At 41.7% G+C, this 12,434-nt stretch overlaps 1 protein-coding gene across 2 annotated transcripts in view; it reads left to right on the forward strand.

Moving 5' to 3' along the window:
- Window positions 1–12,434, forward strand: part of NOX4 (NADPH oxidase 4) — a 149,390-nt gene that overhangs the window by 104,720 nt on the left and 32,236 nt on the right. For both annotated transcript variants that reach the window (XM_089508261.1, XM_089508262.1), the window contains exon 13: window positions 6,627–6,708. In XM_089508261.1, the coding sequence (XP_089364387.1) occupies window positions 6,627–6,708 (82 nt within the window). The remainder of the gene's footprint in view (window positions 1–6,626; window positions 6,709–12,434) is intronic.

Raw genomic sequence — 12,434 nt, forward strand, 5'->3', positions numbered from 1 at the left:
AGGCCTTTCCAGACTAGGTTAGATCCATTAGACTTGCCTCCCCCCTCTAATGGTACCTTTATTGTTCCAATATCTGGCTGACAGTTAAAGACCCCTTCTTAAACTGCAAATACCAGGATCCTGCCATGTTGACATGGCAGTTAAAATGTAATCATAGTGCTATAATTATGCAGTGTGAATGGGCCCCAGGACAGGGACTGCCACAGTGAAGAGACGTTTTACCCTTACCAGAGCAGGATTTATTAGAATATGTTGTGAGGTAAAGTGCAGTAGCTGAGTATTCCACCCATCCCATCCTCTTCATTGTTCCCCTGAAGCATCAGCAAGCATTCTGTGGTCTCAGAATAACCATTCTTGCTTGGCAGAGGGTTGGACTCAGAGGTCTCTGTGGTCTCTTCCGTCTCTTCTCTTCCTCTGTGATTCTATGATTGTGTGATTGAACCCTCAATCCTCTCAGTCTAAAAGACTGGGGTGGGGAATATGCCTGTTTTGATGTGGTGGAGCAATTTTTGGGGATGTTTTCAAAAGAGGCTTGGCAATTACCAGTACATTCAGGAGTTTGCTCTGGCTGGAGTTTCTGCATTGAGCTGAGGGTTGGATTTGATAGTCTGTGAGGCCCCTTCCAGCTCCATGATTCTATATGTTTCCAACTTTTCCCTCTTTTTTGCTTGATCTGTCTGTTTGGAACTGTTGCTTTAGTCTCCTCCCCCCCCCCCCAACACACACACTTTTTTCTTGCATGTTTTGGACCAGAGTATTCTGACTGGTGATGGGAACCTTTTGCTTTTTAAGCTGTTGTTAAGATTGTACACAGAATGTTTTGCTGTTGATTGCTAATTGCATTGCTGTTTGTATTGTCAAACTTTTTTTAAAAAAAAAGGAAAGAAAAGGGGAAAAAACCACAGTTATTTACCAATATGGTCAAGAGGATTAACCTAGAGGGAAGGCAATTAGATTCAGCTGTATAACATTGCGGTGCAGTTGACTCAGACCATATAGTATGTAACTATTTTCCTGAAGGGTTTCAAAGATGTTTCAAGTTCTCAGGGAGGAGGGGGGGGGAACACCAAAGACATGGAAATGAACTGAAATCTTCATTTTGTTTTCCTTTAATGTTTTCTCTCAAGTGCTCCTGTTTAAAAAAAACACCTCAGTGCCCTTTTTGAAATATTCATATATTCACATCAGTGGCTTGAAACATGGTCTTTTAAAATCTATATCATGAGACAATGGCATTCTAAGAACTGTATAGCTTCTTATTTGTAACCAGGGCACGTTACAGACCGCCCGTTTGGGGCGGCCTGTAAGTGGCCCTTTCCCCGCTGTATCGGGGCCTCAGCTACCACAACAGCAGCCTCCAAGGCCCCAATCCACCACTTTCCAGGTCGCAGGGAAGCGGCAAAAGGCTGCTTCTCCGCGGCCTAGAAAGGGGTGTCCTTGGAGCTTCATGCTTCATGCCCCAAGGACATCCGATGGCAGCAGGGAGGAGGAGAAAGGGGCCACTCGGCCCCTTTCTCCCTTGCGTCCCTGGCGCAGCCATCTAAAGGCTGTGCAAGGGACGCAAACCTCAGAAGGAGCTCCGTTTCAGAGCTCCTTTGTGCACTGCGGAAAGGGCGTTCTAGGCGCCCTCGCACAGTGCGACAATGTCACGTCTATGCCGCCTCGTTTGGAGGTGGTGCATTCGTGATGTCGTAATGATGGCCCCCGTGTGGAACAGGTGCCGCCATTTTGTACGGACTGGGTCTGTACTAGGGTTAGGGGCGTCAAGAAGTCCGTACTATTAGGCCCATCTGTAACGGGCCCAGATAAACCAGGAACCAGATGAACAAAGTATGAAAAAAATAATGTACAGATTACAATATGTAAAATTCTACAAATTGCTAAAAGACCAATAAATGGGTCCCAGGGCAAATCAACCCTGAACTGTGTCTAGAAGCTAAGATGACTAAACTGAGACTTTACTTTGGCCATATCATGAGAAGACAGGGACTCACTAGAAGAGACAATATTGCTTTAAAAGGTAGAAATCAGTAGGAGAAAAGGGTGACCAAAGTCTAGATGGATACACTCAATCAAGAATGCCACAGACTTGAGTCTAAAAAACCTGAGCTGATGATCATAGAATCATAGAGTTGGAAGAGACTGCAACGACCATCCAGTCCAACCCCCTGCCATGCAGGAAATCTAAATCAAAGCATCCCCAACAGATGGCCATCCAGCCTATGTTTAAAAACCTCTAAGGAAGGAGATTCCACCACACTCCAAGGGAGTTTGTTCCACTGTCGAACAGCCCTTACTGTCAGGAGGTTCCTCCTAATGTTGAGGTGGAATCTGTTTTCCTGGAGCTTGCATCCATTGCTCTGGGTCCTAGTCTCTAGAGCAGCAGAAAATAAGCTAGCTCCCTCCTCAATATGACATCCCTTCAAGTATTTAAACAGGGCTATCATGTCACCTCTTAACCGTCTCTTCTCCAGGCTAAACATCCCCAGCTCCCTAAGTCATTCCTCATAGGACATGGTTTCCAGACCCTTCGCCATTTTGGTCACCCTCCTTTGGATACACTCCAGTTTCTCAACATCCTTTTTAAATTGTGGTGAGGTCTCTCATTCATAGCACTGGCATGAGTTGAAGTTGACTTGATGGCAAGCAATAGCAACAAAATAATACATTAATGAGTACATATAGTGTGTACAAAACCATGGCTGCAACCCTGCATTGGGAAATATAGCTTCAAGACTTACAATAGCTACAATAGTCTTTCATTTAACCTTTCCCCAACCCACATTTTCTCAACTGCAGTCACTTGGATGCAGTCATTTCTTGGTCAATGAAATGTTAGAGGAGCAGCAGACCAGCACCTACTTATTACTCTGTAGCTGGATGCACAGCGATGGGCATCTGCAGAGACTCTGAGGTTCTTCCAGAGGTCCCTGCAGATGTTGTAATTGCTGGAAATAGGAATGACATCATCTATCATATAGGAAAAAAAGTTGAATAATTGTCTGCTGCTTTTCACTTTACCAGAAAATGGCTATATTGTGGGAGAGTGCAGCTAAGAAGAGATCAGCTTGGGCTGTATTTTGATCCTTGTGTGGTTAAGAGTGAGTCCCAATCTTGGCAGTGACCAAAAAGATTAGTCACAATGGATTTAAGTCTGACTTTGTTGTTGTATGCCCAAAGGAGCTTTTCTTGGCAAGCTTTGTTCAAAGGCGATTTATAATTACCTTCATCTGAGGCTGAGATAATGTGACTTAATAATAATAATAATATGTTTTATTTATATACCGCTATTCCAAAGATCATAGCGGTGAACAGCAAGTAAGCTAATTAGCAAGTAAGCTAATTTGCCCCCAACAGTCTGGGTACTCATTTTAGCGACCTCGGAAGGATGCAAGCCTGAGTTGAGCTTGGGCCCTTTTGCTGGTCTTGAACTCGCAACCTTGTGGTTTCGAGTGAATGGCTGCAGTACAGGCATTTAACCACTGCGCCCCCAGGGCTCCACTTGCCCAAGGTCATCTAGTGGGTTTTCATGGTTGAACAGGAATTTGAACCCTGGCTTTCTGGAGTTCTAGTCCTCAATTGTTAAATCACTAAACCACACTGGCTCTCTATTTATGCCATCATAATTCACTAAGAGGATGCTATTCAATGTTTATGTTTTGCTTATGTGTATACTTTTGTTTTATAAAAATATCCAAAACATTATGATTTGTATGATATTTTTGTTTAATAAAAGTAACCAGACATGTCAGATTATTGGCTTGGTTAACACTTGGGCTCTTTTTTTATTCCCACTGTTTCTGTAACAGAAAAATCTCTCTCTTCATGGACATAAGTTGTCACCCATTAAGATGATATATCTGGCAGGAGCTTTAGAAACGGGAAAAGAAATGTAAGACCATCATAAAAATGGCAATATTTTTGTACATTAGAGACTGTGTACAACCTAGGAATGAACATCTTCATGTTCTTTGTCTAGCAGACAAGAATATAATAATACATCCAGTATACTCTCTGCTGGATGAGAGCATGAGTATTTCTATTCAATTCCTGATCACTATTTCTGGTTCAGGAACTTTCTATCTCTGCAAAGTTTTCTTTTCTGCATCAAAACTCCCCCCCTCCTCCCAGTTGTTTTCTATGCATATTTTCTGTTGGACCAGACACAAGACGTATCTAGTCCAGCTTTCTATTCTATACTGGCCAACTATATGCCAACAAGAATCTAAGGAAAGATATGTTCAATCAGACACAAGACCTGTCTAGTTCAACATTATGTTCCAAAAGTGGTCAATCAGAAGCCCAGAATCAGGGCATGGCCACAATAATATAGTACTTTCTTTGTGTTCCAAGCATCTGCCACTGACTGATCAGTTGAGGGGGAAGAAGTGAAGATGTTCTCTCAAATGAAGTGAACCTTCCTCTTCTTCCCCCCAAAGCTCAGAGCAGTTGGATCCTCAAGGCTTGAATCACCTCCTTTCCCTACTGGTGAGCAACAGTGGCAAGGACCGCTCTGGGAGTTGACAACTGCTGGGCAGTAGGAGGTTTCTAGACAGAGTGCAAGGCCTAGTGAAGGGAATAGGAAAGGGAGGTTATCCCATCCAAAGAGGACCATTAGCCCATGTAAATCACTTACAGGAAGCCAACCAATGGATGTTTCATTTCCAATCGCTAGTACCATAAGAGGGAAGGTATTACCGTAGTCAAGCCCTGCTTGTGGGTTTCTCATTGACATCTGGTTGGCCACTTTGGGAACAGAACGCTGGAGAAGGCAGATTTGGTGTCTGATCCAGCATGGCTTCGCTGTGGTTCTGAAGAGTTCACTGTTCTCAAGCTGAGAAATAGTGACTGGCCTTTAGTTACCCAGTTGCTCAATGGCTGAGTGAATGTTTGTACTCAGATCTCTATGATCTCTACAGGCATAGGCATACATTCTAATCAAGCTTTCCCCAGCCTGTTTCCCTCCAGATGAAGAATAATAGAATTGCAGAGTCAGAAGAGACCACAGGGGCCATCCAGCTCAAACCCCCGCCTTAGAGGAATATACAGTCAAAGCACTCCTGACAGATGGTCATCCAGCTTCTGTTTAAAAATTTCTAAAGGAGATTCTACCATGTTCTGAGGCAGCATATTCCACTGTTGAAAAGGTCTTATCCTCAGCAAGTTCTCCTAATGTTGAGGTGGAATCACTTTTACTGTAGTTTGAATCCATTGCTCTGAGCCCTATTCTCTGGAACAACAGAAAACAAGCTCACTCTATCATCAATATGTTGTTGTTGTTAACTGCCTTCAAGTCAACTTTCATTCATGGTGATCCCATTAATGAGACATCTCCAATACTGCCTGTCCTCAATTGCTCTTCTCAAGCCCTGCAGGCTTAGGGCCATGGCCTCCTTGATTAAGTCTATCCATCTGGTATACAGTCTTTCTCACTTCCTACTACCCCCCACCTTTCCTAGCATTATTATCTTTTCTAGTGAGGCATGCCTCCTTATGATGTGGCTGAGTATGACAGCTTCAATTGTAGTCTCCCTGACTTCCAGGGAGAGCTCAAGCTTGATCTGTTCAAGGAGCTCTTTGTTTGTATTTTTGGCTGTCCATGGTACAGTATATCCTCAGTACTCTTCTTCAGCACCACATCTTGAATGAATTGTTTTTTTTCTATCAGCTTTCTTCACTGCCCAGCTTTCCCATCTGTACATTGTGATGGGAAATACTATCACTTGGATGATCCTGACTATAGTGTTTTATATTTTTGCACTTAAGGATCTTGGCTGGGGATCGGGTGGCTCAGCTGTTAAGACATGATTTGATAATCTTATGAAAGGGGAAACCTTTACCTTTACCTTTTATCTTGGCTAGCTGCCAAAGTAGCCCTTCTCATTCCTATCATGTCATCTCTTAACCTTAAATTCAGCATACCCAGATTCTTACATTGTTTCTCATTAGGCATGATTTCCAGACTTCTCATCATTTTGGAATAATTCAACCATGTCTGGAGTACAACACCAATAATCCTGTATTATACATAATTACATCATACTTGTAGACCAACCTATCTGGAGGGAATCAGGTTTAGGAAGCTGGTTGTAACCTCTGCACCGCACTTGCTTTGTACATCACTTCTGCTGCTAAATCAGTGGTCCCCAAACTGTGCAAAGAGATTTTGGACTTCAGCTTCCAGAATCCCAGACTATTGGCCAACATGGCTGAGGCTTCTGGGAGCTAAAGTCCAAACTCTCTTAAAGGGCACAGTTTAGGGACCACTGAACTAAATATTACACATGCTTAGCAAACCTGACCTGATCTCTGTGGCGGCTTATTATTATTATTATTATTATTATTATTATTATGTAGTAATAATAATAATACTTCAAAATCATTTCCAACTTATGGTGACCCTAAAGCAAGCTTACTACAGGTCTTTCTTGGTAAGATTTGTGCATTGCCTTCCTCTGAGGTTAAGAGAGCATGACTTGTCCAAGGTCACCTAGTAGATTTCCATGGCTGAACTGAGCTTCAAATCCTGGTCTCCCAGGGTCCTAGTCCAACATGAAAACACTATAACACTCTGGCTCTCACACCTTACCAGTATTACTAAGCCATATATATTTATTTATTGACAGAGAGGTTTCGGGATCTGCTGTTTCTATATTCCAGCCGGGATGCCGAGATCCTTCCAGTCTTCCAGCAGAGGCATTACCCAAAGTAAGTAAATATCTGTTTCTTGAAAAGAAGTGGAGTGTGTATGTGTGTGTGTGTGTTTTAAACGTAATCTCCCTATAGTTTTCAGTGGTGCAGCAGAAGGAGGATATCTGCAGTCTGCACTGTTGGCCTAAGCCTGGTGGGTCAGGCTCTGGTGATATTTCTCTTTGCTATACATGTTGCATTGGAGGTAGACATCTCATCAGGCTGATCCCTTTTTGTGTCTTGTGTGGGTTTCTGTCACTTGTGCTGTTGGCCAATCTCTTCTGGATTTTTAATAAGGCATCTTTGTGGGACAAGTAGATGCAAAAAAAACAACAACCTTGCTCTCCAGCTTGCAGCAAATAACTTGCAAACCAGTGGAATGAAAAGCACCCAAGTCATAAATGGTAGTTTAAAGAAGTGGGTTTATATCCATGAAAGCTCATGCCGGAATAAAAACCAATTAGTCTTAAAGACGCTTGTCACATTCCTTTTTGCCTTTCCCTCCCTTCCTCCCTTTTTTGTTTGTTTATCAATTATGGCAGCTCACACTTAGAAGAAAGAATGAGCCATCATTGACAAAGAAGGCTCATGGCAAACAGAAGTGGAGGACAAGTTAATTATCCCCTTGCAAATTAGAATGTTTCATTCCAACAGAATGAGTCATTTTTATTATTTTTGAAATTTTCACTAACAAAAGATGCTAATCATGTGTATATGGAGGGTGGGGGGTTGTCCTTTGTAAAGACCCAAGTTTTCCCCTGTAGCACAAATCAGTAAAGGATATTCTTAGTGATGGAGATTATGTTTTGACCTCAGCATAAGAGTCCTTTAGTGCAGTGCTCTGCTTTTTCCTGTAGGAGTGGCTGGTAGCTGTTCACCAGCAAAGGTATACTAAAGTACCTCTCTGGGGGTGTCAGCTAACTCTGTTTCTTCTCCCTGCTGACCTCTGCCTGTGAGAATGAAGCCTTCTTTTCTGTACCATCCCACCCTTTCATTTTTATCTGCTCAGCAGTGTTGAGGCCCTCCGAAGTGAATCAAAAATTTATCTGATCTGCATCAACAAGACCAAAACAGCTAATGCAAAGTATGGCAGGTAGACTTAAGTTAAGAGCATTTCATATGACTTATATAAGTATAACAGAGTGTTTTGGGATGGATTTTATTAGAATGATTACCTCCAACTGTAAGAATTTGTTCATAACATCTTTTGTTAAACTGTAGGTCCTCTTATGTGTTCTGCCATCCAGAGAGTACCATTCTTAGAAGCAATCATGATGGTTTCTTTTTTCCAGTTTAATTTTTTAAAATCATGCAGTTCATTAGTTTAATCCATGTCTGTTCCAAATTCCCATTGAGTTCAATAGGGCTTACTACCAAATCAACTTAAATGACATAATGGAGGATGATTTTTTTTTAAAAGACCACTTTAAAAAAAGTTGAAATAAAATTTAGAAAGCAGGAAAGCATTTTTTGCCAAAGGTTTGAGATGACTCACTGAAATAGGAATATGGACAAAGGTTTTCCAGATGACTGGAGTTGGAGGAAAGAAGGTTCTTCAGTACTAAACTGGGCAAGATTGGATGGAAGAGTATCAAGGGAATACTATCATTAGAAGACCAAAAGAAAATGGAAACAAGAAAAAGGAAGGGCTAATTAATTAAAACAACTGGACAGCTTCCAAATAAAGGCTTCTGAAACCAACAGGGTGACTGTTTTTGACTAGTTCCAGAAGCAGAGATGAAAATAATAAAGGTCCTTCACCAACATCAATGGACCAGCATAGGTATATTTGAGTTTAATTTTAGGGGCTTTGAGAAGAAAATTTTCTTGGCCATTATACTAATTAAATTTGTTTCTTAGACTGCATTTTCACTTCAGAATTAATGCAGTTTGATACTGCTTCAACTGCCATGGCTCAATGCTGTGGAATTCTAGGAATTCTAGGAAAGCGATGTTGCCACAACAAACTATAAATCCCACTATCCCATAGCAATGAATCACGGCAGTTACAGTGGTGTCAAACTGCTTTATTTCTGCAATATGGCAGCAGCCCCAGTTCCTTTAAAAGAGAGTTGAGGATGTACATGCCCACACCAAATGTTTTTACACTATAACTCCTAGGCAGCATATGCAGTAGTGATAAGTTAGTCTAAAGTTCATTTTTGACTTGAAGGCACACCACCACCACCAGAACAACAGTTAGACTGGACCAAAATATGTTGCAGTGGTTCACAGTCAGTATGAACACAGCAGAGTAGCACTGTAGCATACATAGGTTCTTTGGGACCCTGAAAGTCCATCACCTCCCATTTTTACCCCATATCAACTGTTTTGGGATCAAGAAAAAAAATTGCATTCCAGAATTGGACTTGAGGGGGGTCTGTGTAGCCTGTGGGCTACATTTGTTCATCCCCAATGTACATTCTGAAAACACCAGATTAAAAACTGGATACATCTTCTGTACTGTTAATGGTTGTAAAGAAGAGGGTATTCAGCAAGTGTTACTTATTACTTGGTTGCATGGCAATGCTTCTGATACTGGAACCTAATTTCCATTTTACAGACAGAGGGTAGGGATAAGCCACCAAGTCAATCCCCTTCCCCAATGAAAGAAAGATTTCTTTGCATCCCATTCACCTTTCCAGTTGTGTACCAGACTTAGGGAATCATGCCATACTTTCCCATCAATGATAGCTGAACTTCCAGTCCAGCTGAGCTTTATGGCTCACAAATATACAGTATATGCAGTATCATACACCAGACCCCTTCAATGCATTTAAACCCTTCACAGCACCTAGAATACCTCAACTAGAATGCTTAATTTAAGGAATTGTTTGGGGGGGGGGGGGTATCCAAGTTCTGATTCGAAGCCAGTAGAAAAAATGCTTATCCACTTCAGGTTAAGTGAGCACATGTCTTCTGTATGCCTAGAAAATTCTTGACAATCTTTGTGAATGTTTTTAGAAAGAAAAGCGGTTTTTTTACTGGTGAATTTCAGTGGTAGCTAGCCCCCCAAAATCTCTGAATATATATGTTTAAAACAACAACAGGATTTTAAAGGCTCTATAATGACATGCAAAGAGCAGCTCCCTGCTGATATTGCATGAAGTCTAGTGTCTCCTGGCAGCTAATGGCTAGATCTGCTAAACATTTCCAACTGCTTGTTCAATTCCACAAAAGCAGTGGGTATTTTTTCTCTCTGAAAACTACAATTCTTTGAACCATAATCTCACGCTGCTTAGATTATTGAGCTGCAGCACTCTTTGAAATGATAATAGACCCTCATTATAGCACAGCAACAGGATTGGCTGAAACTGTACCTTTCTGTGACAAGAGTAACTGATTAGTGCATGTGTATGTGCTTGTGTGCCATTACTGTGTAAAGGGAGTCAACCACACTTTGACAGTTAACTAAAAGAGAGGGCTTTCCATATGTTATTCTAAACCATGGAGTGCCGCTTATAACATAATTTATCTGTTGCTAAATAAATAAATAAATAGTTTGCTTATTATGAGATTTGAGTCACTGGCATCACAAATCATTAACAAACAAGTGGAGGATTATTGATGTATATACTGATTTCTCTCAGGAAATTCTGTAACAGTCAAGCACACATTAATGCAAGGAAACTATGATTTCTGGAGTTTCGGTTTAACAGTTACTAGGGTCAGGCTGAATGTGGTTTGTTATTGTGGTCATTCACTTTATTTACATCCCAACATTTGTTGTTGTTGTGTGCCTTCAAGTCATTTCTGGCTTATAGAGACCCTAATGTGAACCTATCAGAAGGTTTTCTTGGCAACATTTGTTCAGAGGAGGTTTGTTATTGCCTGCCTGTGAGGCTGAGAGCATGTGATTTGCCTAAGGTCATCCAGTGGGTTTTATAGCTGAGTTGTGAATCGAACCCTGGTCTCCAGAGTCATGTATCGTTATTGCAATTGTTGTACACCGCTGTGATCGAATGGAATAGCGGTACATAAATAAATTTTATTATTATTTTATTATGATCCAGCACTCATACCACTATACCACCCTGGATCTCATGAAGCACAGTAAAAACATATAAAGGTCAACATTAAAGTGGAGTCAAACTATCAATAACATGAAAAACAATTCAAAACATGCAATTCAAAATAAGCAGTTTAAAAACATCACAGAATCAGTGCTGCACCCTACATATTGTAAACCACTCAGAGAGTGCTTAGCACCATAAAGTGGTATAGAAATATAGGTGCTATTGCTATTAAAAGTCATTCATTCATTCATTCATTCATCCATTCATCCATTTATACCCTGCTCTTCAACCACAAAGATTCCCAGAACAGCTTACAATTAATAAGTTTCACAGTTCCCTGCCCTCAGTCTTACAGTCTAAATAAGACACAATACACAAGAAAAAAGTGGATGGTAGAGTAGGAATTCAGTGCACCAGGTTATGGCTGCTGTGTTTTCGCTTCTTAGGCTATAACAACAGCAGTTAGAATTGAGGGATGGTCTCTCACTAGCTGGCAGAACCCAGGCACCAGCTTCCTGCTTTTCTCTTTCTCAGAGAACATGGAGCATGGACCCCAGCCATTGAGGTCCAGGCATGATGGAGTGTGCTTGGATGTTCCTTTTTCCTTCAGAAACCACAGCAATGACAGGGAGCCATATTTTAAAGAAATGCCTTTTAAAGCTCTTTCTTTAAAAATGCAGTATGCAGAGGGATCTTGTAGCACCTTTGAGACTAACTGAAAGAAAGAAATTGGTAGCATGAGCTTTTGTAGACCTTGCCCTACTTCCTCAGTTGCATGTTTAAAAATGCAATTATCAAAAGCTGGTCAGAATAATAGTGTTTACCTGCTACCAGAGGGGACACCAAGGTTACAAAGGAATTTGCAAATCATAGGGCAGCCACCAAGAAAGTCCTATCACATGTCCCCACCAGATGTGCCTGTGAAGGTGGTTGGACAGAGAGAAGGACTTGAGTTCCTTAGAGCCTCAGAAGGCTCATATGAAGAGATACGATTTGTCAGATAGCACAGTCCTAAGCCATATGGTCTGATGGCCTGGACCTGAAGAAAATTCTCACAGAAGTTTAGACTCAAATTAGAGGCTATGAGAGGTACAAAATGCTTTCCCAACTCACTTTCCCATCTGCTGCTGCTGCCTCCTACATGGTAGTGAACAGAGGCCAAGTAGCAAGCAGCCGGTGGGCTTCCATGCAGAAGCCAAGTTGTTTTCAGTTCTCTGCCAGGGTCTCTATTTACAAGGCCAGATTTGCTCCAGTAGCAAAAACATTGCTTTTCTCATCATGTAAATGGGGTGCTTAGGGGGAAATTCCCGGGGAAAAATGATGATGACTTTCCTGCTACAGCTCATGGGGTTAGAAAATAGTTCCTCCTGCAGGGTTCTTATTTTAAATGACCGAAGTGACCCGAAAGTGAATCAGAAAAAGGAGGACACAGTGTTTGGGAATATGTGAACAGCAGTAGGAGATGAGTTCAGAAGACTAGTAAGGACCAATAACTATGGCCTGGTACAGACGGGCCTTGTGGCACGTCTTGATGACATGCTGGGGTTGTCTTGGGGCATTGCTTATAGATGCCCCGCAACCCTAGCACGTATTCTGTACATCAAAATGGTGGCGCCCTGTACAGATGGGCGCCACTATTTTGTCATGACGGACGCTTAGCGTCCGCACATCATGGTGCCATTATGACGTCGCGAGTGCACCATTGGTGCACTACAGTGTCATAATTTG

The sequence above is a fragment of the Sceloporus occidentalis genome, unplaced genomic scaffold, assembly GCF_023333645.1.
Source record: "Sceloporus occidentalis isolate IW3139 unplaced genomic scaffold, rSceOcc1.0.p SCAF_2, whole genome shotgun sequence".
Taxonomy (NCBI): Eukaryota; Metazoa; Chordata; class Lepidosauria; order Squamata; family Phrynosomatidae; genus Sceloporus; species Sceloporus occidentalis.